At 39.8% G+C, this 26,365-nt stretch overlaps 1 protein-coding gene across 4 annotated transcripts in view; it reads left to right on the forward strand.

The window, feature by feature from the left end:
* The window catches only part of LOC134204852 (uncharacterized), a 205,878-nt gene that overhangs the window by 91,733 nt on the left and 87,780 nt on the right, over positions 1-26,365 (forward strand). Inside the window, exon 2 of one of the 4 annotated variants that reach the window (XM_062679684.1) lies at positions 18,842-19,105. The exons of 2 other annotated variants lie outside the window; for them this stretch is intronic. Coding sequence is in view for 1 of the 2 variants with exons in the window: in XM_062679655.1 (XP_062535639.1) it covers positions 18,842-18,905 (64 nt within the window). In the remaining variant the exon portion in view is untranslated. The remainder of the gene's footprint in view (positions 1-18,841; positions 19,106-26,365) is intronic. One more of the 4 variants, XM_062679655.1, reaches the window with a different exon arrangement.

A 26,365-nucleotide genomic window follows, 5' to 3' on the forward strand; every position in this document is an offset into this window, starting at 1 on the left:
AAACGGTGAATTTATGACATGGCGTCCATGTCCTTACCTCAATACTTCCACAAATAACAGCTAGATTGCAAATCAGATAGCAAAAAGTGGGCACTGTCAGTATTCTGACTAATGATTCAAGATTATGCTCTCTCTTATATCTGGAGATATATGAAGTAAAATCATAAACATATCTCTCACTAAAGTGGGTGTAATACTAATGTCGAATTCGTTTTTAAAAAGTTCCAACCTAGGTTGGAACCAGTTCCAACCTAAGTGCTGTCAAAGTGTTTTTTTATTCGCTCAGGTTGGAACTAGGTTCGCACTAGTTCCAACCCCAAAGCTGTCGGGTTCGCACTGTGTTGTTTCACGGTTTCGCACCGGGTTCACCAATACAACTGTACTTCAACTGTCAAAACCATATGAGTGGGTGGGACTGGGCGGAATAAACAAGCAGAAGGGAGAAACGAAACTGTCTGTTATTCAAATAAAATGCGCGCTGAAATTTTTTTTTCAGGAATTTTGTTAGGTATATTTGTTATTGTAGTTTTAAATGGAATTAAGCCGGTACTGTTGTCTTGATACAGTTTTAAAAATAATTGTTAGAGAAGTTATTCTTACGTTCATTCAGGGTTTTCCTCACAGCTTGTGTCCTAAATTAGGTCGGTGGATGGAATTATTTAGGGAATTCCCCTTAAAACCCGTTCACAAAATCCGTTAAGAATTGCCAGACAAATATATTTGAGGAATACCGAATAGAATTCTTTCTTAAATAATACGCAGAATTTCTTTTGAAATTATTCCAAAAACTCTTTCGTGCGTTTCAGAATTTAATTCCAGTAATTCTTTCTTGAATTCTTGTATGCATTCATTGGCGATATCTTTCAGGCATTCCTCCATATTTTTTTTTCCAAGAGATCCCTTCGAGATGAATTCCTTTGAAAATCTTCTAGAAATATCTTTTAATACTGTTCCAGGATTTTCTTTGAAAGTTGCTCCAGGAATTAATTTGGAGGAATTCCTCCGAAAGTTCTTTGAGGAATTCCTCCGGAAGTTCCTTGAGGGATTCCTCCGGAAGATCCTTTAGGAATTCCTCTGGAAGTTAATTGAGGAATTCCGCCGGAAGGTCTTTAAAGAATTCCCCCGGAAGTTCCTTAAGGGATTCCTTCGGAAGATCCTTTAGGAACTCCTCTGGAAGTTTATTGAGGAATTTCTCCGGAAGGTCTTTAAGGAATTTCTCCTCAAGTTCCTTGAACAATTCCTCCCGAAGTTTCTTGAGGAATTCTTCCGGAAGATTCTTGAGGAATTCCTCTGGAAGGGAAGGAGCTCTTCTGGAAGAGGAGTTCTGCAGGAAGTTCTTCCAAGAAATCTTTCGCAAAATCCTCCAGGAATTCCCCCGGAAGTCCTTCAGGAGTTTCACCGGAAGCTAAAACAGAAATTCTTACGGAAGCTCCTCCAGGAAGCAGGAAGTTTTTCGAAGAAATTCCTGGATGAATTAGTGGAGGAATTCCTAATGAACTTTCGGATGAATTCCTGAAGGAACTTCCGGAAGTGTTCCTGGTGGAGCTTCCGAAGGAACTTAGGAGGAACTTTCGGAGGAATTCCTGGAGGAACTTCCGGGTGAAATCCCGAAGGAACTTCTGGAGACAATCCTGAAGGAATTTTCGGAGGAAATTCTGAAGAATCCTTCAAGGAACTTTCCGAGGAATCCTTCATGGAACTTCCGGAAAAAATCCACAAGGAACTTTCGTAAGATTTCCTCAAGGAACATGTAGAGATGAAACCTGAGGGGGAATTCCTGAAGGAACGTCCGGAGCAAAACGTTGTTATGTTTTCTATGTTGGACTATTGAAAGATAAGGAATTTCAGAAGAAAATCCTAGCATTAAGGTAGCTTCACAACTCGGGAATTTGGTCCACGGATTTTTCCCCCTGTATTTTTACATATGTTTTCAGGATTTGGGCACGGAAAATCAAAATCCTGGCCCCATTGAAAATCCGGTGGAAAATATTCCCGAGGTGTGAGGCTACCTTTATCAGGAGGGGTGGCGAGGAAAAAAAATTAGCGTATCCTGTTCTAAAAAAAAAAAAAAAAACTTGCAGAAATAGTGATTGGAATATCAATATGATTTTATTAGATGATTTTTTGTAGAATAGAAAATACGGAATTCTTTGTATAAAAATGTGCACGGCATTATAGAATATAAATAATTAAATACATATATCCGCCGCCCAAAAGTATATTCCATTATCCGCAAACACAGTTCACGCACTTTTTTTATTTATCATGATCTGATTAGTCAAGGCCAACGCACTGCTAGTGCACTGGATGTCCTGGATCATATGGTTCAAATCAAAACAAACACGATGCTACGCACACCAACATATCCAATGACAGATGGACCTGAAAATGTTTTTTTATTCAGGGTTCGGGTTGGCACTGACCCAGGTTTAAAAACGAATTCGACATAAGTGTCGACATAAGGATTGTTGACGTTTAATCATCTTTCTCTTTCAAGCGCATTGGAAGGATAGGATTTGTTTTCATCGGGAAACGTTTCCCGATGAAAACAAATCCCATCCTTATGCGCTTGAAAAAGAAAGATGATCAAACGTCAGCAATCCAGACCGCATCGTGCTTTCGTGCTGTGCGGTTCTTTCTCTCTTTGCGGAAGGAAGTTTTTAATACTACCCGAAGCTATTTTAATTTCAACGGTGCTTCTTAGCGCTATTTGTACCCACTGATCCCATTACGATCTTTGCAAGGACCCGTGCCTTCGTTTTACGTTGGACCCGTTTGCGGAAGTAAAATTCCGACAAGCGGTGGTAATCCTGCAGGGACACCGTTCTTAGAAGGTCACGTCTCCACGCTCAGCAATGAGTATTAACAAAAACAAGAGGAAGGGGGAGTCTCTGAATTCTCCACTTCCTTCAAAGAAACAAGGTTTCAAGACCGTCCTACCCAAGCGCGGAAAAAATAGAAGGAAGCTGGAGACTTCAGATATTCCTTCTAAATCTAATGTTGACATTGTTTCTTCTCCTATCGAACTGAGCAATCAGTTCGATTTGATTAATGATGAAATTGAGCAAATCGAATCTACCTTTAGCCCAGGTGATTCGATTCATGCGAAAAAACAAAGGATTCCGCCAATTGTGGTATCTGTTGCCGAGTTTTCTGGCTTTCGGAATGAAATCTTGAGTAACCTTCAGTGGATCAAGGTTTCATTTCAGATTGCTAGGAAGGGTGACTGCCGCGTTTTGCCGGGATCCTTTGACGATCGCAAACGTCTTCTTCACTATTTAACTGAGAAGCGCCATAAATTCTTCACATACGACGACAAAACTGAGCGATTGTTCAAAGTCGTCTTGAAAGGTCTCCCCAGTGATGACAAATCACTGGATGAGATTAAAATTGAAATTTCTCAATTACTTGGATTTTCACCAGTCCAAGTAATTAAGATGAAAAGAAATCCCATTCTGGTACTTCCCAGAGGGCATTTCTCAAGAATATTATTTAGTTCATTTTAACAAAAGTGAACTAAATAATATGAAAAGATTGGAAAAGGCCTGTATTATGTCTCATGTCCGTGTTACATGGGAACATTTCCGCAGACCTCGGGGAAATTTCCAAAACACTACCCAGTGCCGTAAGTGCCAAAAGTGGGGTCATGGAACCAAACATTGTCACATGGATGCTAAATGCATGATTTGTGGTGGAACCTCTCACGCCAAGGACGCATGTCCTGTGAGAGAAGATTCCAATAAATTTAAGTGCGCAAACTGTGGGGGCAATCATAAATCCAATTTCTGGGAATGCCCTTCACGCAAAAAGTTTTGAATTCCGTGCAAAATTGATGACGGAAATTCCAATCGGATCCCAGATTCGACGGGTAGAAATTTTTCAAACGCTCAAATTTCGAAACCGGTTACCGGTCGAGCAATTCATACCCACCACAATTCACAAACAAATTTTGCCGCTCGTCAACGGGTAGCAAGCACTTCAGTAAATTTCAATTTTTCCAATGTACCTACGTATGCAAACATCGCTGCTGGTAGACAAAATTTCTCTTCTCAAAATGAGGTTTATACCCATGTCCCAACGGAAAATAACGGTCATGTTGCCGATTCAGGTAGCATGACTGCTTCCGATTTTGATTTTTTAACTGAACAATTGCATCACATGATTGATGCAATGTTCAAAGCAAATACCATTCCTGAAGCTGTTCAGGTTGGTATAAAGTACACACAAAAAATTGTTATCAGACTCCGTTTCAATGGATCCAAATAATTGTGTGAAAGTTCTAAATTGGAATGCCCGCTCTCTAAAGGGTAAGGAAGATGAATTATTCAACTTCCTTTCAGTTCATAATGTGCATATTGCCATTATAACTGAAACGTATTTAAAACCAGGACTCTCCATTAAAAGAGATCCAAACTATTTTATCTACAGAAATGATCGTCTTGACAGCGCCTGTGGTGGGGTCGCCATTGTCATTAATAGACGTATCAAACATAAATTATTTTCTTCGTTTGAAACCAAAGTTTTTGAAACCTTGGGAGTTTCTGTTGAAACAAATTTTGGACAATTTTCCTTCATTGCAGCCTACTTGCCTTTTCAATGCAATGGGCAGCAAAAGAATTTGCTGAAAGCTGATCTTCAAATTCTGACTCGCAACAAATCAAAATTCTTCGTAATTGGTGACTTCAATGCCAAACACCGTTCATGGAATAATGCTCAAAGAAATTCCAATGGTAAAATTTTATTTGAAGATTGTTCTGCGGGATATTATACTATTCAATATCCCAATGGACCAACCTGTTTTTCTTCCAGTCGAAATCCTTCTACAATTGATTTAGTTTTAACGGATTCAAGTCAGCTGTGTGGCCAATTGGTAACTCATGCTGACTTTGACTAAATCACCTTCCTGTGACATTTGAAATCTCACAAGAAGCCATTTATAATCCAATCAGCTCTACTTTTAATTATCATAGAGCTGATTGGGATTTATAAAACGTATATCGATAGGAATTTTGATGTTGATATTCCTCTCGATACCAAAAGTGATATTGATAATGCTCTCGTATCTTTGACAAATTTAATTGTCGAAGCCAGAGGCATTGCAATTCCGAAATGTGAAGTTAAATTCAACTCCATTATTATTGACGACGATCTTCAGCTACTGATCCGTCTTAAAAATGTGAGAAGAAGGCAATACCAAAGAACTCGCGATCCCGCGTTGAAAGTTATTTGGCGAGATTTGCAAAATGAAATTAAGAAACGTTTCGCTATTCTGAGAAATACCAACTTTGAGAATAATGTCTCGAAGTTGGATCCCAGTTCGAAACCCTTTTGGAAATTAACAAAATTCTTAAAAACCTCAAAAGCCAATTCCAGCGCTTAAAGAGGGAATTAAAATTTTATTAACAAATGGCGAAAAGGCTCAAAAACTTGCTCAGCAGTTCGAGAGTGCCCATAATTTTAGTCTAGGTCTCACTAGTCCAATTGAGGATCAGGTTACACGGAGCTTCGAAGACATTCTCAATCAAGAGAATGTTTTTGACCCTTCGTTGGGAACTAATTTGGATGAAGTACGATCTATTACTAGAAAATTTAAAAATATGAAAGCCCCGGGTGATGATGGTATTTTCTACATACTTATCAAAAAACTTCCTGAGAGCTCTTTATTCTTTTTGGTTAATTTATTTAACAAATGTTTTCAATTGGCATACTTTCCAGATAAATGGAAAAACGCCAAAGTTGTTCCAATTTTGAAGCCGGACAAAAATCCAGCTGAGGCTTCTAGTTATCGCCCAATCAGTTTGCTTTCTTCAATAAGCAAACTGTTTGAAAAGATTATTTTAAATAGAATGATGGTTCATATTAATGACAATTCTATTTTTGCTGATGAGCAATTTGGTTTTCGCAATGGGCATTCAACCACTCATCAGTTATTAAGAGTTACGAACTTAATTCGGCTCAACAAATCTGAAGGATATTCGACTGGAGTTGCTCTTCTTGATATAGAGAAAGCATTTGACAGTGTTTGGCATGAAGGTTTGATTGTAAAATTGATGAATTTTAATTTTCCTCTGTACATCATTAAACTGATCCAAAATTATTTATCAGATCGCTCACTACAGGTAAACTATCAGAATTCTAAATCTGATAGATTACCTGTAAAAGCTAGTGTCCCCAAGGCAGCATACTGGGGCCCATTTTGTATAACATTTTACTTCTGACTTACCCGATTTACCACCAGGGGGGCAAAAAACTTTTTTTTCAGATGACACGGGCCCTTCCGCCCAAGGGGGAAGCCCTCGTGTCATTTGTTGTAGATTTCAAAAAGTTTGGATATTTTCTCCACTTACTTGCAAAAATGGAAAATTTCCCCGAATGCTTCCAAAACTCAGCTTATAATTTTCCCACATAAGCCGAGAGCTTCTTATTTGAAACCTTCTAGCAGACATATTGTCACTATGAATGGGGTTCCAATTAATTGGTCTAGCGAAGCTAAATATTTAGGACTTCTGCTAGATCGAAAATTAACTTTTAAAAATCACATTGAAGGCCTTCAAGCCAAATGTAACAAATATATTAAGTGCCTATATCCACTTATAAACAGAAAATCAAAACTTTGTCTTAAGAACAAACTTTTGATTTACAAACAAATTTTTAGACCTGCCATGTTGTATGCTGTGCCAATATGGACTAGTTGCTGCAATACCAGAAAGAAGGCACTTCAGAGGATTCAAAATAAAATTCTGAAAATGATTCTGAAGTTGCCTCCGTGGTATATAGTACCAATGAACTTCATAGAATTTCTAATATTGAGACATTGCAACAAATGTCCAACAAAATAATTTCCAATTTTAGACAAAAATCGTTGCAATCTTCTATTGCAACGATTAACTCCTTGTACCCTTAGTATAAAATAGGTTAAGTTTAGTTTAAGTTGAAAACATTGTAATTCCTACATGGTTCAATTCAACCAGAGGAAAAATTCTAACTGCCAGAGGCAATTGAAATTAATTAATAATAACTAAAAATATAACATAGCAAATAAGGATGATAGTGTTAAGAAAACACGGAACACCTAGTCTAAGAGATGAATGCATGTATTAGATAATTAGCAAATAAAATTAGTTAAAAAAAAAAAAAAAAAAAAAAAATCAAACGTCAGCAAGCCCTATTGACAAACTTGGAATAAGATTCATCTGTCATTCTCATGCAAAATCGTGTTCCAAACGAGCAGGAGACCTATCAAATACGGCACAAGATACTCTTACTTGCAGGACTCTAGCTCCCGTGTTCTTTTTATCGGAGCGATCCCTTCAATCTTCCCAGTTACGATGATCGTTGTAAGCTTATAGAACTAGAACCTTTAAGTGTGCGCCGCGACGTCTCCAAGGCGCTTTATGTTCCTGATCTTCTGAACTCCAAAATTTATTGCCCTGGTCTTTTATCTAGTCTGAATTTAAATATTCCCTATAGACAGCTTCGGTCAAACAATTTTCTGTTTCTTCACGGTGCTCGCACAAATTACGGACATAATGAGCCTCTCACTGGTATATGTAGGACGTTCAACCGTTGTTCATCGGAATTCGAATTTCACCTTTCACGATTGACTCTCAAAAAGTAATTCACCCTTCTTATCACTACCACTACCAACTCTACACGTTAGCAAGTTTTTTGTTTGTTTTATTGTATAGTGTTTTTCTTGAAATTGTTTCTGTACATATGTTAGTTATAAGTAGTGTATAATTGTATATTTAAGACTATAATGTATCATTTGGAGTCAATGTAAATTCTGTTGATACGAAAAGATGAGAAGGTTTTGCGCCCATTCGAGAAAGTGCCTATACGAGCACTACTCGAACGGGCTTTTCTCTACTCCCAATAATAGGCTGACCAGATCATTTCGGTGAAAAAACGGGACAAACGCTCTTGCAAAACGGGACATGTCAAAAAAAACTTGTGATAAAATTCAAGAGCTGTGGAAATTATAAAATTTATTGGCCTAATTTTTATTTTCCGTGTCAGAAAATAGAAATATTTTAGAGTAAATCATTCACAACCATAACCTTCTATTGTAGTAAAACGGTGGCGTAGCCACGGGGTGGAGGGAGAAGGCGGAGGATATAGACCCCCCCACCACCCGAGGGAATATTTTTAGAAGACATTTTTTTTTCGAACCCTCTCAGATTAAAAAAAATGTTCAGAAACAACCCCCCCAGACCAATTTTCTGGCTGCGCCAATGTTTAAGTTTGTTGTGGAAGATACTGCACAACAAGTATTACTTTTCAAAGGGATGCGGACAAAAACACGAAGGAGCAGAAAATTACGTATCTTCCAACATCAAAAAAATTGAATGTAGAAATTTAATTTTAATCTAATCTTTGACATGCATTAAGGATTTTATCATTGGCCAATGAATCAAATGATTATAAAATATATGGTAAAGCAGATTTGAAAAAAAAATGAACTACCTACTGCGGAAGATTCAAAAAGAATAATCGAAAATGGATTTAATCTGAAAAACAGAATGTCTGTACCTGCGCTTTGTTGACGTTGAGACGTGACCTGATTTTCAGGAAATACTTGCCTACCAAGTTATTAATTCCGTTCAATCCACTGATGAAATTGGCCAAATTTTAATATCTCCAGAATAAGCACAATGAAAACCATTGAAATGGCAAAACATACTTTTGCATATAAACAATAAAGACGGATCCATAAAAAAATGAAAAACGATCCATAAATCTGAATGTTCCTTAAAATGCTACCATAAATCCATAAAATAGTTCAGGAGATTCCATAAAGAATAATTTTTTGATCCATAACTAAGCTAAAATTTAGCAATTAATAGGGAAATATGTTCCATTAACATGGTCAAGAAAAACAATACAATTCTTGCTATTTTCCCATAAACATATGACAAATGATCCATAGATCTTTGGAAAATGATCCACAAAAAACTATATTTTGATCCATAAAACTTCAAATTTGCGCATTTTTTTTATCGTGATGATGATCCATAATTTCAGTAATATGATCCATAGCTTTGTTCAAATGATCCATAATTTTGGTGATATGATCCATAAACTTTGATAAATGATCCATAGATTTTATAAAATGTGTGGATCAATTAATATAGTTTCATTGGCCTTCTTTCCAAGCATTATGGATCACATTATCAAAATTATGGATCATCAACACGATAAAAAATGCGCAAATTTTATGGATCAAAATATAGTTTTTATGGATCCTTTTTCAAAGTTTTATGGATCATAAAAATATTCTTTATGGAATCTCTCAAACTATTTTATGGATTTATGGTAGCGTTTTATGAAACATTCAGATGTTATTTATGGATCGTTTTTCTTTTTTTTTTGATCGTTTTTGCAAATTGAACGGTGCAAAGTAAGGGCTGCCCCATTGAAATGAAACTGTATGAAAAAATCTCCCGGAGCTTTTGTCATTAACGGTTAGAAATTTTATGAAAAGTCGATCAATGGAAAATACAAAATGGCAAAAATAGCTTTCTTTTAAAAGTAACACTAATAACATAACATCTCACACTTTTTTATGGGTTTCGTACAGTTTCTTTGTTGAGAGATTCTCTCTTAGAAAGACACACAAAAAACACTTTTATTTGATTTAGATTAAAGCCTAAAATATTTAATTTGGTTGAATAATATTTTGAGCTCTTTGGAAGAATCAATAAAAAAACGGGACAAATTGAGGATTTCTTAGATTACGACGGGACAGCGCAATAAGGTCTAAAATACGGGACTGTCCCGTTAAATACGGTACGTATGGTCAGCCTACCAATAAAGATAAAGATAAAGAAGCGATGATGTGAACGGTTTGACTCGTTCTTCTTATTGGGATGCTGCTTTATGAAGCATGAAAAGCGTGGTCCAACCACGCTTCTGTTGATTCTCTAAACTAATCATTCGAAAGGCAGCTAGGCATTATACCGAATGGTTGGCCACCCTAGTTATTTGCGAAGTGTTCGTATTCAAACCGAAGCCGTAACATACCCTGTTGATCTTTAGAAAGGTGGCAGTCTTTCGAGCCATCGGATGATCTTTGCACTTTCCCCAGTATGCCACCAAAACCTGGTATCAACATATGGTGGGGAAGAGGTTCTATGCCATGCCTACATCTACGAGTGATTAGCGTTTCTGACTGGAGATTGTACTGGCCGATTCGATCGAGATCCGGATCAGACTGTTCGAGATACCCTTGTGACCGGTCGATGACGGTGGTAACTGCCAAGAATATGGAACATTACGCCCGGCTGGCTTTGCGAGATAGAGTAGTTTGTACTGGCGATACCAACCAGGAGCTCGAACGGAGAGAAATATCCATGTTCGTATTGATATAGAATGCCCTCGAGACCGCCATCGAGTTGTTTTATCTGCGAGAGTTACAGATATTTAGGCTGGTATCCGATACTTGTGTAAACATCCGCAACCGTTGATTCAAATGTATCGAACACTGTCTCCATTAGCGATAGTCCTATATTCCTGTATTCAGTCGCACGTCTTAAACCATAAATTTTGGAAAAAGGGAGGGAGAAATGGAGCAGTGGAGCGCCAAAACCAGTCAAAGCTCTGGCTGCAGCAAAAAACCGTGGTGTCAACTGGAGACAGACATTGGAGAAATATGTACACGTGTACAATAAGGTGAAGCCCCATTCCAGGCTTCGTTTTGCACCGTTCAAACTCCATGTTGGCTGGAAACACAGAAATTTGTTCCCAGCTCTATGGGATTCGAAACGGGAAAAGACTGCCCGAGAAACCTTTTGCGAGAGAGATGCAATTACGAACCTGATTATTGCCACCCAGTGGTATCCAGCTGGAAGAAGCACTTCGAGGAATTTCTTGAACGCTGATGTCGAAAGTATATTGAGGAACATAATGAGCTTAATCGACGTCGCTAAAGCTGTGGAACTGGACATAACACAGCTGAATGAAGCCTTAAATGAGCTCAAAACCATAAAGCTGTTGAGAGAGACGGAATCCGGACGGAATTCTCAAACTACGTAGTAAGAAATTGCCGCAATCAATCCGTCACTGAATATTCGTAGAATAGGTATTCGGCTGGTTTGACGTCATCATACGTCCGATTCGTGGGCACAGGCGTGGGCACAGCCTTCCTGGGCACAGGCTAGATCGTATCAATTGAAAAAGGATGACTCTTTTGAACTCAACGAACAACATTCTATCGTGTATCCTGTTTAACAACCTGAGGTCACTTGAAAAGTCATTATCAATTCTCTGGTTTCAAAGTAACGTAAGATTCAGTAAAAAATAGCTTTGGCAGATAATGTCTGAACATGGTTTTCCGGCGAAACTGAATAGGTTGATACGTGAAAGTGTTCGGATTGCAGACGAAATTTCAACCTCGCTTGGAATCTTAGACAGATTGAAGCAGGGTGGTGCACTTTCAAATTCACTGTCATGTGAGCTTCTGGCTATGCGGACAACATCAACCTCAACGGAATCGATTATAGGGCAGTATTGAAAGCTTTTGCTCCACTGAAGAAGGAGAAGCGAGGATAGGATTAACCATGTACTCTACCAAACAGTACATGTTTCCGGTCATTACGTGACTAGATTGGGTCCCGCAGCATGCAGACTGAAGCGCTGGCTCTTTTATAAAACTGATTCATTCGTCAATTAGTACGAATAGCGTAAAAAAGAATTGCGAAAGCAATATTTAAAACAGAATCGGATTGATGCCGTCTACTTTCTACACGCATTCGGGAAAACTGGAGAAACATTGCCCAAGATCGACTATTATGGAGCTCTGCAAACTGCCAGACAATCGTATAACGATACTGTAGCGAACCAGGTATCCAGGAAGGTCGAAATTGCATCTAGAATACTAAATTGAGAGTCGGTAAAATAAGCTTCGATGCGAACAAAACTAACAATTTGATTTGAAGGCCGCACAAAGCAGAACAAAATTTCGATAACCGGCGGATCGTTCTGCTTACTAAAGAAAATATGTCTGGATGCGATCGTTCTACGTCCACTACAAAACACGAATAAACCTGCACTCTCCTGGCTTCATCCTGAATATATTCCAGAAAGTGGCCACGTCAACCACTCCAGCGAGTGGTTGAGTAAACATCCGCAACCGTTGATTCAAATATATCAAACACTGTCTCCATTAGCGATAGTTCTATATTCCTATATTCAGTCGCAGTTCTCAACCTTAAATTTAGGAAGAAGGGAGGTTCCATTGCGGACAAAACAGAGTGTTAAGATTCAAAAACCAATCTTTCTTGCCCACAAAGAAAGGAAGTGGCCACGTCAACCACTCCAGCGAGCTACATGGATGCTTCCAATAGTAATTTCCATTGCTCATAGGACTTTCGATCAACGTCTTTCTCCCCATCAGCTGGCTTACATTCCGGTACTTGGAGCGATGCAAATGATAAGTTAATAATGGATGACTTTAAGTACCGCATTTTGAGCTTGAGCTGAGATCTCATCGCGCATAGCAGAGTTCAATCTAACAAAACTGACTGCAGCCGCCGATCTGTCAGCAAATTTACGTCTCGGTTATTGCTCATTCCGGGCATTGGTGCATCATTGATAGCGTCGCGTAAAACCTTTGCATATCGTTCAGACCCACCTTTTCCTGCGCTTCAGCTACCATTACTCTCTTTGTTCTGTTTTTCTCATCCGTCGCTCTCCACCAATCTCATTGGTGTCGATGTACAGTGCCCAATGCCTAACATTTTTTGCCGCCAGATCAGTTGGCATTTCCTATCATTAGACCACCTTCTGGCACTGATGCTCAGCTACTCCTTCAACTGCCAAGCGTTGTATATTGAAACGCATCTTTCTGTTGTTTCGTAAATTAGTGGTTCGTTGCAGGGAGAACGCGCTTTGTTCCGCTCATTCGCTGAAGAATGATTTCGCTCTATAAGCAGTCAAAACCCAATTGAAACTTTAATGTTTACGTATGGATTTATTATCCATTGTTTTTAACGAATAAAGATCATTCGATGCATTCTAAAAATCACACAAAAGATTCTCCGGGTCATTATTCCAGTAGGATTTGATTCATGCTTGATTTCAATCGTGAATGAGATTAGAGAACTCTCAGAACGATTCTAAGGTGAAACAAATACTACGAAGAAAACCAGATCTTTCTGCACGTACTGTTGCTCGGAACATGTTATGCCGGCTTTCGTGCAAACATCAAACCATTGACAGGGAATGAATAAGCATGAGCATTGGTAGTTGCTACTCAATAACTTGCGAAATTGTACTGAAAACCAAATGAATGAGGCTTGGAATTTGCTCTCCGTTTCGGAAGCTCAAATATGTTCAGTCAATAACGGCTTTAGTCCGACTGTCGTTACTACTAGAGACCGAGTATACCTCTGCATCTCCACGATTGTCTTGGGATAGGATATTGTGTTAGTTATAAAGGCTATTTTATCTGGATTCACTTCGGTAAGCGATGCAATCTCTAGGATCTGGACACAATTAAGCGCATTGAAAATATTCTACCCACGTTCATGCCTACCGAACCGGCGTGTAGCCTAAAATGCGACCAAACGCGCACTAGTTAATAATTTTACCGGCCGAACAAAGCAGAACAAAAATATTTCTAATGATCGCGTGATCGTTCTGCGTACTTCTCAAAAAGACGAACACGCACTCTTTATTTACTGATCGACCGCACAAAGCACTAAAATCCGGATTTTGCGTCATAATTTAAATGCGTTTAATCCTGTACTAATTTATTTACGCATCGACCGCTCAGAGCACAAACTCGGATTTTTCGTCTATTCTGCGTTACGTAATATGAACGCGTCCAATCATGCACTAATTTATTTACTCATTGCGTCCTAATTCAAACACATCCAAAATGTACTCATTTATTTACTCACCAACCGCTAAAGGCACAAACACGGATTTGGCGGATTATCCTGCGTCCTAATCGCACCCACCGAATCATCGACAGGGAATGAATTCGTTCAAAGTGAAAATAGTGCCGGATTGACTACATGTTCTTCTATTCTTAAATTCTCCGTCCAGATTTTGTCGCGTACAAGACGAGTACGCGATCGATCACGTTTATCGCTCAATGCGGTGGCTTATCTGGGAAGAACTGGGATAAAAGTAACGTTTCACGTTACCAGACGGTCTTCATCAACGAGACATTGGCGGCCTCTTTTCGATGTCTTTATTATTTGCTCTCATTATATGTAATAGCAGTTTGTGCAACTTGTTCCAAAAAGATTATTTTTCAACACGAGTTTTACGTTTATCCGATATGGCCCTCCTTAGCCGTGCGGATAGACGCGCAGCTACAAAGCAAGACCATGCTGAGGGTAGTTGGGTTCGATTCCCGGTGCCAGTCTAGGCAATTTTCGGGTTGGAAATTGTCTCGTCTTCCCTGGGCATAAAAGTATCATCGTGCTAGCCTCATGATATACGAATGCAAAAATGGTAACCTGGCTTAGAAACCTCGCAGTTAATAAATGTGGAAGTGCTTAATGAACACTAAGCTGCGAGGCGGCTCTGTCCCAGTTTGGGAATGTAATGCCAATAAAAAAAAAGTCTTCAAATAATGTATTGTGAATGTAAGAGTTTGTGTAGTTTAAATGAAATAGTTTGATGGACATTACATCAAAACTCTCCAACGGCTGGTTCATCTATCGCTTCATGTAATATGATTGCTCTCTGCAGCAACACGATTTTTTGGCAAGGCTCTCTGGACCTGTGTGGACTTGATGGATTGACGTCGGTGTGATACAGGGCGTAGGTGACTTGGTAGACTTATTGTTCTGAACTCCAGAACAGTTTGGAGAACCTAGAACATTTGGTTTGGGCATTATTTAATTGCAAGTCATACACGAAGGCTCTCTGGACCTATGTGGAATTGACGGATTGACGTCGGTGTGATACAGAGCGCAGTTGACTTGGTAGACTTATTGTTCTGAGCTCCAGAACAGTTTGGAGAACCTAGAACATCTGGTTTGGGCATTATTGAATTGCAAGTCATACACGAAGGTTCTCTTAACCTGTGTGGACTTGATGGGTTGACGTCAGTGTGATACAAAGCTTAGTTGACTTGGTAGACTTATGGATCTGAACTCCAGAGATCCTGGAACTTCTGTAGGAATATTGTTTGCATTCCGTAATCTGTCATCTCTGGAATAGTTTTGAACGCATTAATTGAAAAAGCCGGGTCAAGATCGAATGAGAAATAACTAAAATATGTTAATTTTAAACGCTGTTGTGTTTTGTTTTCCGATACAATATACCCTCCGGAAGGCACATAGGGATGTTTAAAAAAGTTTATGTGACATTTCCTTATGGTATTGTAATGAACTATGCTAAAATATATTGAGTAAACCGAATTTTACTGTTTTTCGATTGGCAGCGTCCCGACTAACGGCATTCCAGGGGAAAACTGAACACCCCTAGGAGTGCAAAAACCCAGTTGGGTAAGAGATCTATAAAATAATTTTGACAATCGGTCAACGGGCTGCTGAGATGTAGAGGTTTGAATTTTAAGTTTTCATCAAATCTGATCTCGGTATTCGACGTACTCACTCACTACCAGGCCTTGGAAAATTCGTTCAAAAACGAACGAATGCTTCGTTTTTAGCCCACGGTGAGGTTTTAATTTCGGTGCACCGATTGATGTGCGCTCGACGACGTGCTGCTGGCTGCACGAACAAGGGAAGAGGCAAATACAAAGCATTCGTTTTATCCACTGAAAGTGGGGAGTTTTGAACGTGGCATCTTCACAAGCCGGGTAGTGCCGAGGAGGCATCGTTCAGTAGGGCAGTGTGAAATGAGGATGGTTCCTTCGTTCATCGGCAATGTTTCAGATGCGAGTGAGTGTTGTGTGAATACAAAACCATATTAGCGAGAAAGAGAAAGAATGCATCATATACCTCTCTTTCACACATTCATTCCAACTGAACTGCGCAACTCAGTATAAGTGAGGCAAGAGAGTTAAATATTCTCTGCACCAAGATTCTTTTATGTACAGGTTATCCGACTTCGTCAGTAGATGGGAATAACCAGCGCGGGGGGAAACATACATTTTCAGTGCAAAAAGTAAACAAACGAGCATAAATTCCATACAAAAATCCAAGATGGCTGAGTTGGGGATATTGACAAGTCGGATAACCTGTATACATAAAAAAAATCTTGCTCTGCACTAGCGGGTGTTTGATTTCACTCTCCAGCTGTTTCGTACAGCAGTGCTATATGGAACAAGGAAGCATTCTTCACAAAGCACTTTGAAGCTGTTCTCTCATGAAGCTACCTTCCTCGGGAGTATATCTGGTGCTGAAGCATCGGTCCTCATCTTCATTGCTTCATTCATCCAAGCCCTGCTCACTACTAATACTCACTTTGAAAAAACTTAATAAGAACTCTTTAAAACTGGAATACATATGATTAGAGGATAAAACTGGTCTACTAAAATAATTTGACATTAGACATTAAGGTTTAGGAAAAAATATACCAAATCCAGAAATCATGGTGTGGTAAGTATCCATCTATCCGCTGCAGCCTACTGGTATCCTACAGCGCGCTGGTAGCCTTGATGTAAAATTCGATGACGTTGAATGCGCTGATCTCTAGAGATGTTTGGGTTTGAAAATTCAGAACGGAAAAGTTTACGTAGCTGTGCAAATTTATAGGCTTACTCATTAGGCTTAAGGACAAGCCTCCCGGAATCCAAATTTAAATCTACTAGCGTTTTAATGGGCACACCAGTCAATACAGAATCATACAACTGTCATATTTTTATTTTCTACTTTGCTGCATCGCAGGACGCTTGAAATAATAATGACAGTTATGCATTGCTTCTATATTGAATGTCGTGCCCTTGAAAACGTGGATGAATTTGGTTTTGGATTCCGGGAGGCTTGTCAATCGCTCATAGATCTATTTATAATAGAAATATAGAAGTTACGGGCAATGCCAGCGATGAAGCACATTGTTTGGTGAAGGTGGGGCGGTCCTTTTGAAGTATCGACCAAGCTGATGGCTTCGAACATATCAACATTGCTGAAAGTGATCTGAGGATGCCGGATGGAATACGATGGGAGACTCTCGACCTGGAGGTAATCTTTAGTCAATTGAGAAGGATTGTCGTCTCATGTACAGCATATGTCAAACCGAAGATGGCTAGAAGCTTCTAGCCATCTTTAGTCAAACTGTTTGTACAGATTTGCTTCATGTCACACAGAAGCTTGGAACATGGAACTACAATCGCATGGCTTTGCAGGTTATAACAAGGTTATATACGACCCTGAGCAGCACAAATCAGACAAAAATGGTTACAGTAACTTCATTGTCACTGGTATGAGCAAATCTGGTTACGTATAAGTTGCAGTAACCAATGTGGAACATACGTGCTTCTTCTTCTTCTTGGCATTACATCTCCACACTGGGACAGAGCCGCCTCGCAGCTTAGTTTTCATTAAGCACTTCCGCAGTTATTAAGTGCGAGGCTTCTAAGCCAGGTTACAATTTTTGCATTCGTATATCATGAGGCTTGCACGATGATACTTTTATGCCCAGGGAAGTCGAGACGATTTCCAATCCGAAAATTGCCTAGACCGGCACCGGGATTCGAACCCAGCCACCCTCAGCATGGTCTTGCTTTGTAGCCGCGCGTCTTACCGCACGGCTAAGGAGGGCCCCCATACATACGTGCTGCTAGGGTCGAATTACAACTCCGTAACTTCCACGTCGTGGTGCAGCAGGTAATCTTGTTTCAATAAATAGTAATCATTCAAGATACTGTTTAAGGTATTTGTATAACACGCTGCTAATTTATGTTTCGAAAAAAATATTTTAGTACAGCAATGATCATTGAATTAAAACCAAAACTGCATGTCATTCGAAGGTATTGAGCCACTTGTTCAACAATATTTCTGCAACATCAGAACAGCAAAATTAGTTCCCAACACTTTGCCTGAACAGCAGGGTGTCCACGCCTGATGTCAGGACCTATTAGTGAATGATATGTGCTTTCGCATTTGTTTTACCTATAGCAGGAAATCGCCATCATTCGGGGAAAAGAGTATCAAAGCGTCAAGTTCCACTGCAACTTTATTGCCAGTACTCAACCAACCAAGCTTCCTGATACCAGACATACATTCGATACACAGGAACCTACGGTATTCAAATTCCAAAGATAACGATGCGTGTGAACCCAAATGGGCAATAGAAGTTCTATACAGTTTAGGTGGGTGCTTCATGCTGGTTAACTATTTACGATAGCTTCGTAAATCCGCATTGCATTCCAGTGTCGCCGTTTGTCTTTGATGAGTTTGAAGAATCTTTGATATTAGATACGTCGTTGGTGCAATCTTTCAATTTGAGTGCACTTTCCTGAAACCGGCGCGCCGGTTGTGAACTAGTTTTCAGACCAGTGTTGGCTACAAAAGTATACATTTTTAAGTTGCATTCCTAATCTACATATTGTAGCCATTCTATTACTTGTTATTACCAATTTAAAGTTTCACATTTTGAATTTGTTATCTGCGTTCAAAACTATACGAATATTACATTCCCTTGTAAAAATTAAAACCATAAGTAAAATGTACGTCGTCGTCGAAGACGCCAGCGTTTGCCACTAACGGATATAGAGCGGATCATACGTATATGCATATGATGCAAACACACTCTGATTATCTGTTATTTCAGACCGCGATTAAAAATTACACTCACTATGCAAATTTAGCGCCGTTCCTTTTTGATACCCCAAGCATTAATCATGCGTCGAGCCAAGTGTGGCTATGTGCATCAGACTGAGAGCTAACATGTTACCTTTTATCGTCATCTATCCTTTCAGGTAAATGTCATTCTCCGGCGGAGCATTAACTGTATAGTAGCCATAAAAGCCATCGCATCTTACTGTGAGTATTCTCGGTACATAATTGGCACTCGCTCGCCCCAGCATCCCACACGGAACGGACACGGATGGGGCCCCGGCTGCTGGGCCCAGCAGCAGTAGGTGCACACAATGTTGACAGTTAAAAGGGCCTTGATTGTGTGGAATAAATCTCATATATCCGCTGGATCATGATGAGTGTGCTCCGGTTTACATCATTATGAGGTATCTTCAGAGTAATGAGTGCAATTCGCAGCGAATGGCCATCCATTATGTTACATTTAACTGTGATGATATTCAACACTAAGGATTCCGGAAGGATTGCTTGCTCGCGTAATGTTTCGCTCACGAGATATTACAACTGTACCATCCTAATGTTCATGTTTATGCAAGTAGCCGTATGTACTTTGTTTCGTCTTGCGTGCTTATTCTTACAAGCTTTGTATTAACAATTTATACAGCTCTATGTACACCAAAAGGCAAACGCCGTGTTTATTTGAACAGTTCACTCAAACCAAACCGAGGAGATAAAAATACGTTGACAGACCTGCAGTTGTCTTTAGTCGCGTTTTGACGTAAACTACGTCTAAGGGGAAGACTCGGATACAGGGTGACAAATGAAAATTTCCAAATTCGAGACCGTCACGAAATCATGTAAGATTTTGAACTCTAATAGCGCCTTTATCTTCCGATGGATTTTTGAGATTTATATATCAATCGATTCGGAAATTCTCTACCAATTTGTCAATTATATTGAAACTTTGGGTTATGAATGTTAAAATAGGGTATCGGATCATTTTGGCAGCACCCTCTTTTCTTGTCCGCAGAGTCTCATTTCGGCCGTCGCCGTTCAGTGCGGTTGGCTTTTGGACTCTCCTTTTTGTGCGGTGTTTCGCACAAAAAGTAGAACAATGGAGCCGGACCAGTGACCGCGGTCGAAACAAATGTAACAAATTCGGTGTAACAATAACGGTCGAAACAAATGTAACAATTCATGCGTAATGTAGTGCATGGTGTATAAAAAGTGATGCAGATAGGGGCATGTTTGTGTAGGCATGAGACGATCAATTGTTATCAATGCCAATGCCCTTGCTAGTAATGCAATCAATTTACATTAAAAAACGACTTTGGAAAATGCATTTTTTTGCAAACTGAAAACTAATAAGGCCGTTACACATATGTCTTGTCTTGTCTTGTCTTAGCACATGCACAGCCAGTATTGAAAAGCATCCTGGAAATGTCGGTTGTATTTCCGAGCATTTTCTTGTCTGCATTAATATTTGCAGCATATCTTAAATATGACACAAGTATTAAAACGGCCAGGCCCACCGTGCAGGCTTGAATTTGGGAGATAATTCATAACTCCCCGGCAATCAGATTATTTAGTGATAAATAACATGATCAACGAAGAGTTTTGAATTTACGAAAGGAAGAAACGGGGACAGCTGTACCAACCGTTTCACATTTAGGGGGAAAGATGATTGACGAATCGTTGGGAGTGACTTCGCTAAGAAGATTAATGTACACTCCTTGGGACCTCGACGTCTTGGGATGGGACACAGTTTTTAGTCTAGTACCCTGGCTTATACACTGATGGGCAAAAGTATTCGCATAAATTTAGATAGATTACTATGAAAACATGACGAATATTTATGCACATCAGTGTACATATATGCCTAGGTTTCAGCGCCTTTACTCGCTCTCTGGAACGAGAAAAAGAAAAAGAAAGAAACAAAAGCGATGAAAAACAAGGGAAAACTCATGAGACGATAAAATTATTCCATATTTTTACTTACAATCTCCATATTTTTCGTGCTTGGAATCGTTCTTTTTTAATTACTCTCGTCAAAACACTATTTATTGAAATTGCTTACCATAAATTTTCGCGAAAAGTGAGTGAGGAATAAAAATGAAGAAACGAAAAAAAATCCATAAATTACGTCTAATAAGGCCGTTACACATATTTATTAAAAATTATGATCTCCGCAAAGTCAAGGGGGAGGAGGTAATCTTCTTCTTCTTCTACTGAATCGAGCGGCATGAAAATTTGAATGCAGAGGTTTTTGGGGCCGGGGAAGGTTCTTAAGATGGTTAGAGATCCCTCTCCTCTTTCAAACCTGGCTCATATACAAATGAAACACCAATTTCATCATAACTCGAGATCAAGCAAATGGAAACAAATCTGGCGTGTGGAGGTTTTGGAAGAGAAGACATGTTTCTGTGGTGGTTTGCAACGCCTCCCCCTTCTGGAAAGGGGGGCTCCCATACAAATGAACCAAAAATTTCTGCATAACTCGAGAATTAATCAGAGAATAAATCAATTTTAAGCGAAGCAAAGTTCGACGGGTCTACTAGTAAAAAATAAATATTAAAATGAAAAAAAAAATAGAAAAAAAACTCCTCGGATTATTTAAAGAATGTTTTGAAAGTTCTCAAAATTTACCGGAATTTTTTTTTGTTGCCCCTCAAGTTGTTATTTTTGAGCAAAATAACAATGTGGGTGAGACATATTTAAAAAAAATATTTATATCGGCCTAATAATATTTTGTCCAATAAAATGCGCGCCTGAATCAGAAGGATTTAACTTTGATTCAGGAAGTGTGAATGCACTTACGATATTTTTATAAAACGTGGGTGCAATAATGCGGTACTTATTGTACACGACAAAAGCTTCGGAACGCATACGTTCTTGAAACAGGCTATATGAGATACAATAGAGCTATCACCTTCTTGCTCCCTGATTCAAAAGTCTTGCAATGATATTAATAAAATGTTTGCACGAATATTTTATCCATAATGACACTCAGTGTTGGTAGAATCATACTCAAATCTGAATCATCGAGGTTTCATGCACGAGCTAACTCGCCTGCGATTCTGTAGGGGAAGCATCGCGCTTGAGTTTCTCGGCCAGAATCGCATCGCTTCGCTCACTCACCAAAAAATGATTTCGTTCTAAAAAGCGTCGAAACGCAATCGAGACGTATGTTTTGTTTATATATAATTATTAGCCACTGTTTTAGACAAAAAATAGACGTTTTAGACGAAAAATTCAATGCATTCAACAATGAAGAACACGTAAATATCATGCAATGGTGCAAATTGCGATTCAAATCATGAGCAAATCTCTCGGTCATAATTCTGATGGGATTTGACTCACGCATGGTTTGAATCGCCGATGAGATTTGAGATTTTGAGATTTTACCAACACTGCCAGACAGTAGGAGTTAGAATGAAATAACACACACACTATCTTTTCCCGTCTACAACGTTTACTACTCGCACGCACCACAACCAAATTAATTGGGTTTTGGTACATGATTGACATTTTATGATTTCTAGTGATGCACGAAAAACAAGATATGCCTATGATTGGAATGTTTCTGAATAATAAATGTTGGAAACGGAAAAGAGAATGCTTCCCTAGGGCTTCTTCTATTGAAATATTTCATCAAATGCTTCAAAACCCAAATGTAGGCAATTCGGATCCAAGAAAGGCATCATTACCACTGAGGACTAAATTTGGGTTTTCATAGTAAATTTTTTAAACAATTGTCGTATCCAACAATTTTCATATCTTAAGATACGCTAGTTTTGTTCGAAACCAGTGACATAAGTAATCAAATGAATTTTCTAAAAATATTCATGCATGATGGCACTACAATCCTCAATGAACAAAACTGCCTAACGTAGTTTACGTTGGGCGGTTGTGTCTTGTACATAACACTTCTGATTTTTTTTCTAGAATGTCAACTATTTGGTTTAAACTTGAGGCTTCACCTACCGAAGCTGATTATTATTCTTATTATTATTTACTCAGACTAAGTCCAAAGTGGCTTGTGCGGTACATAAAAGTCTTCTCCAATCTACCCGATCCATGGCTGCACGCCTGCGTAGGGTCTTCCGCCTGGTTGATCCACCTTGTTCGCTGCGCATCTCGCCTTCTTGTTCTCGTCGAATCGCTATCGAGAACCATTTTCACCAGGTTATTGTCTGACATACTGGTTACGTGTTCGGCCCACCGCAGTCTTCCGATTTTTACGGTGTGAACGATGGATGGTTCTCCCAACAGCTGTTGCAACTCGTGGTTCATTCGCCTCCCCCATGTACCGTCTTCCATCTACACTCCACCATAGATATTACGCAAAACTTTCCTCTCGAAAACTTTTCTTGCTTGGAATGTGTTAGCAGGTGCCGTCAAATTTCCTCTTCAGTGGTACCGATAGGATGTAGAGATGCAGGCCACTATCTGGCGGTCCTCTTAGAAACTCGGAACCTCTAAACCATCGACTTGACTGACTAACATTGATTGTCCTCCTCCGTTTGGTTCCGTCATCTGCTACGTTGTGCTTGGTTGGTATCCAATTCCATTCGTTGATATGAGTCGCCTACAATATCTCGTTGACACGATGGGCCACAAACTGGCTGTAACGACGGTGATCCGAGTTCAACCAACATAGTACATCTCTAGTATCGCCCCAGAAGAATTTTTTTGATATCTTAACTGGAGCGATTGTAGAATTGTTTCAGTTGGCCTTACTCCGACAATGCACGCTTGCAATTTCGAGCGCGGAATGAAAAAAAATCAAAGGCGCAACTCTTGTTTTGGCGCTTACTGGCGAACAATCGATCATTTCTTCTTCCTGAAATCTCAGGAGCTGCGATAACGCGGTACTCTGAGGTCCGGAATTCGTGGCAGCAGTTTTTGATTCTTTTAAAGCTTGATGGACGCATGCTGAGTTAGATTACAAATTGTGCATTTCAAAACTTTCTTTGTGGATCTTTCTCAGACACCTGTACGGCATCAGCTTCTGTTTCAACACTCAAGAGCATGTCGTCAACATAGTGACATTTGGTGATGGCTCGAACAGCGTTTGTCCAAAGCGCATGGCATTGTGATTCTTCTCATTTTGAGTGATGCTGGGGGAGCAAGATGTCCCGAACGGCATCACCTTCATAATAAAAATGCTTGGCTGCTGCTGCATAACACATTAATCTGGTTTTGCCTGGTTTGTTGACGTTCCGTACTGGGAACATCGGCAAATACCACACGCGCGGTTGTGCCATTTCCAAATCTTCCTAAGACAACTTTCTGATGTAATTCTTGGTGAGAAATTCATTCATCTTAGCAGTGAGCGCTTTAGCAAGAGTTGGGTTCTTTGACGATCGACGCTCTAAACATTTCCATAGATTAAGAGCCATTGCTTTCGAATCAGGTATCCTGACACTGTCGTACTTCCATAACAAGTCTTTCGGAATCGTGAGTGCCTTTAGCAATGTTTGAGCCCGCTGCTCATCCTCCGATAGTAGTTGCTTGGAAGAATTAGTGACACCAAGACTGTCCATTGCGAAATAATTCTACATCGCCTGGTGCAAATCTTCGTTGGTTACATTGCACGGACAAACTTCTACGCTGTGGTAATTTACATGGTTTACAACTGTCATCTTTTTTGTACAACGGCCGTACACTGTTCACCCAAGACGTGTTTTGACTGCGATGAGTTCGTTCGGCTTTCCTTCTCGGCTGGTGATCACCAAAGCTGCATTATCCATTCCTATTAGTAGCCCTGGACTAACGTTGTGGTAAGACTCTAGCGGTAAACCTAGGAGAGGTGGGTAGTGTAAATCGCTTATCCGCAGTGTTTGTAGTCGTGTCTTTAAGCTTTCAACAGTGCGTACGTCTGACAGATTGTACTTCTTGTTTGGATTGCGTACCGCGGAGATGCGAAGTCTTACTCGCTGTGATGATTTTTCCATACGGCAAGTGTGTCCCGTCCATTTCAAGCGCAAGGGTGCATTGGGACCCTTCACTCCAAGTTCAGCAGCTAGGCTTTGCTCGACTAAAGTTAGTTCCGAGCCATCATCCATCATCAACGAATGCGTATGTCCGTATTGTGTTGTACGGGCCATGAAGCGTTTCATTTTTTCAGCAGACTAAGGCCGGAGTGGCCTATCCAGTGCATAAAAGTCTTCTCCATTCAGCTCGGTCCTACACGACTACACGTCGCCAACCACGCACACCTGGGTTGATGTATTGAAAACAGAAATAAAGAGTGGCCAGCCAGCATGATGGCCGATGTATTGGAGATACACGCCATACTAGAGTCGAACATTGTCGAGGCCTAAAATTATTCGCTGTAGACGCCGTTACCAATTTCTGCACTGAACGTCCGGATATATCTATCGCATCGTCCGGATATATCTATTATCGTCTTTGGAATTGCAGCTCGATGCGTTTATTTGCACCACGGCTACTGATGGATCCTTTGCTGATGCTATTTGTGAATCTGTTGCTGTTTATTGTGTTCAGGTGGGGGTGGATTTCGTTCAATACGATCTGTTAGGGTCTTCGAAAGAGAATCTGCCTTACTTGTTTATAACTATTGGTAACTTCGTTCGCTACGATATCGATCCTCTATGGGGTCGTACACAGTTCAGACCGTAAATATACATCTGTCCTTAGCATCAATTCCCATTACTGCTGCGGCAGCTGTTGAGCGGCCTCACAGTGATTCTGGTTAAACTGTGTCACTTGCCTCGTCTAAAGGATGGGCAGGCTTCCTGTTCACCGGTATGGTGCCTGCGGTATGTGCCATCGACACTAATCTAGCGCCTCGGTGCAGCCTAACCGGTGTATGCTTTATGAACTTTACCACCACACATCCGGCAGATCATGCTACGGTTAGATCCTTTAGGGGAAGTTTCCCCATCAACGTACACCTCCCAATTCCGGACACTTCTCAAAATGACACTTGGAGATGTCCCTCCACCATGCCACACAAGATAGGGGAACTGCTCCTGGAATTCATATCATGGCTCCGATATTCATCCCATCAAAAACAAAGCAATGGAAAGCAATTTGATTTGTTTTTTATTTTTGTGATTTTGATTTAAAAGAAGTGACAAAATTGGTGCTGTATTTCTTTTTTTCGCGATGAGATGCATAAGTTCAGTGAGATGGAGATCGGGACAGTTGCCATACATACTCATGCAATGGCGGGCATAACAACCGAGGAAATGCTAATAGAATACTAAGTTGAAAAGCAGGCCAAGTTCCAGTTGGAATGTAGAACCATAGAAGAAGAAGAAAGCTGGAGGATCTCTCCCCTACATACATGAATCTTTTTATATATTCCACTTTTATGATTTTTCTTGAAGGAAATAATAAAAAAATGTGTTTGATTCTAATATGCTAAGAAATTAAATAAATTATAATTAAAACATGTTTGTGCGTAGGCAAAAAAGGACCATAGAGGTGTGCGCCGCCGCCAACGACATTTTTGCATCGGCGCACCGCCATTCAAATTTTGTCACGCCACTGATTTATAATTTTCCACGCCGATTCAAATTTATAAAGAGTCCACATAATTTTCCGTGGAAATTCGGAAGATTCAATGAAGTTTTCCGATTGATATACTCACCACATCTGTGGATATACAACAGTAAAGCACATGAGGCGATTGGGAAAATCATGCATCCAAGGTTGGT

Source organism: Armigeres subalbatus, chromosome 1 (assembly GCF_024139115.2).
Source record: "Armigeres subalbatus isolate Guangzhou_Male chromosome 1, GZ_Asu_2, whole genome shotgun sequence".
Lineage (NCBI taxonomy): Eukaryota > Metazoa > Arthropoda > Insecta > Diptera > Culicidae > Armigeres > Armigeres subalbatus.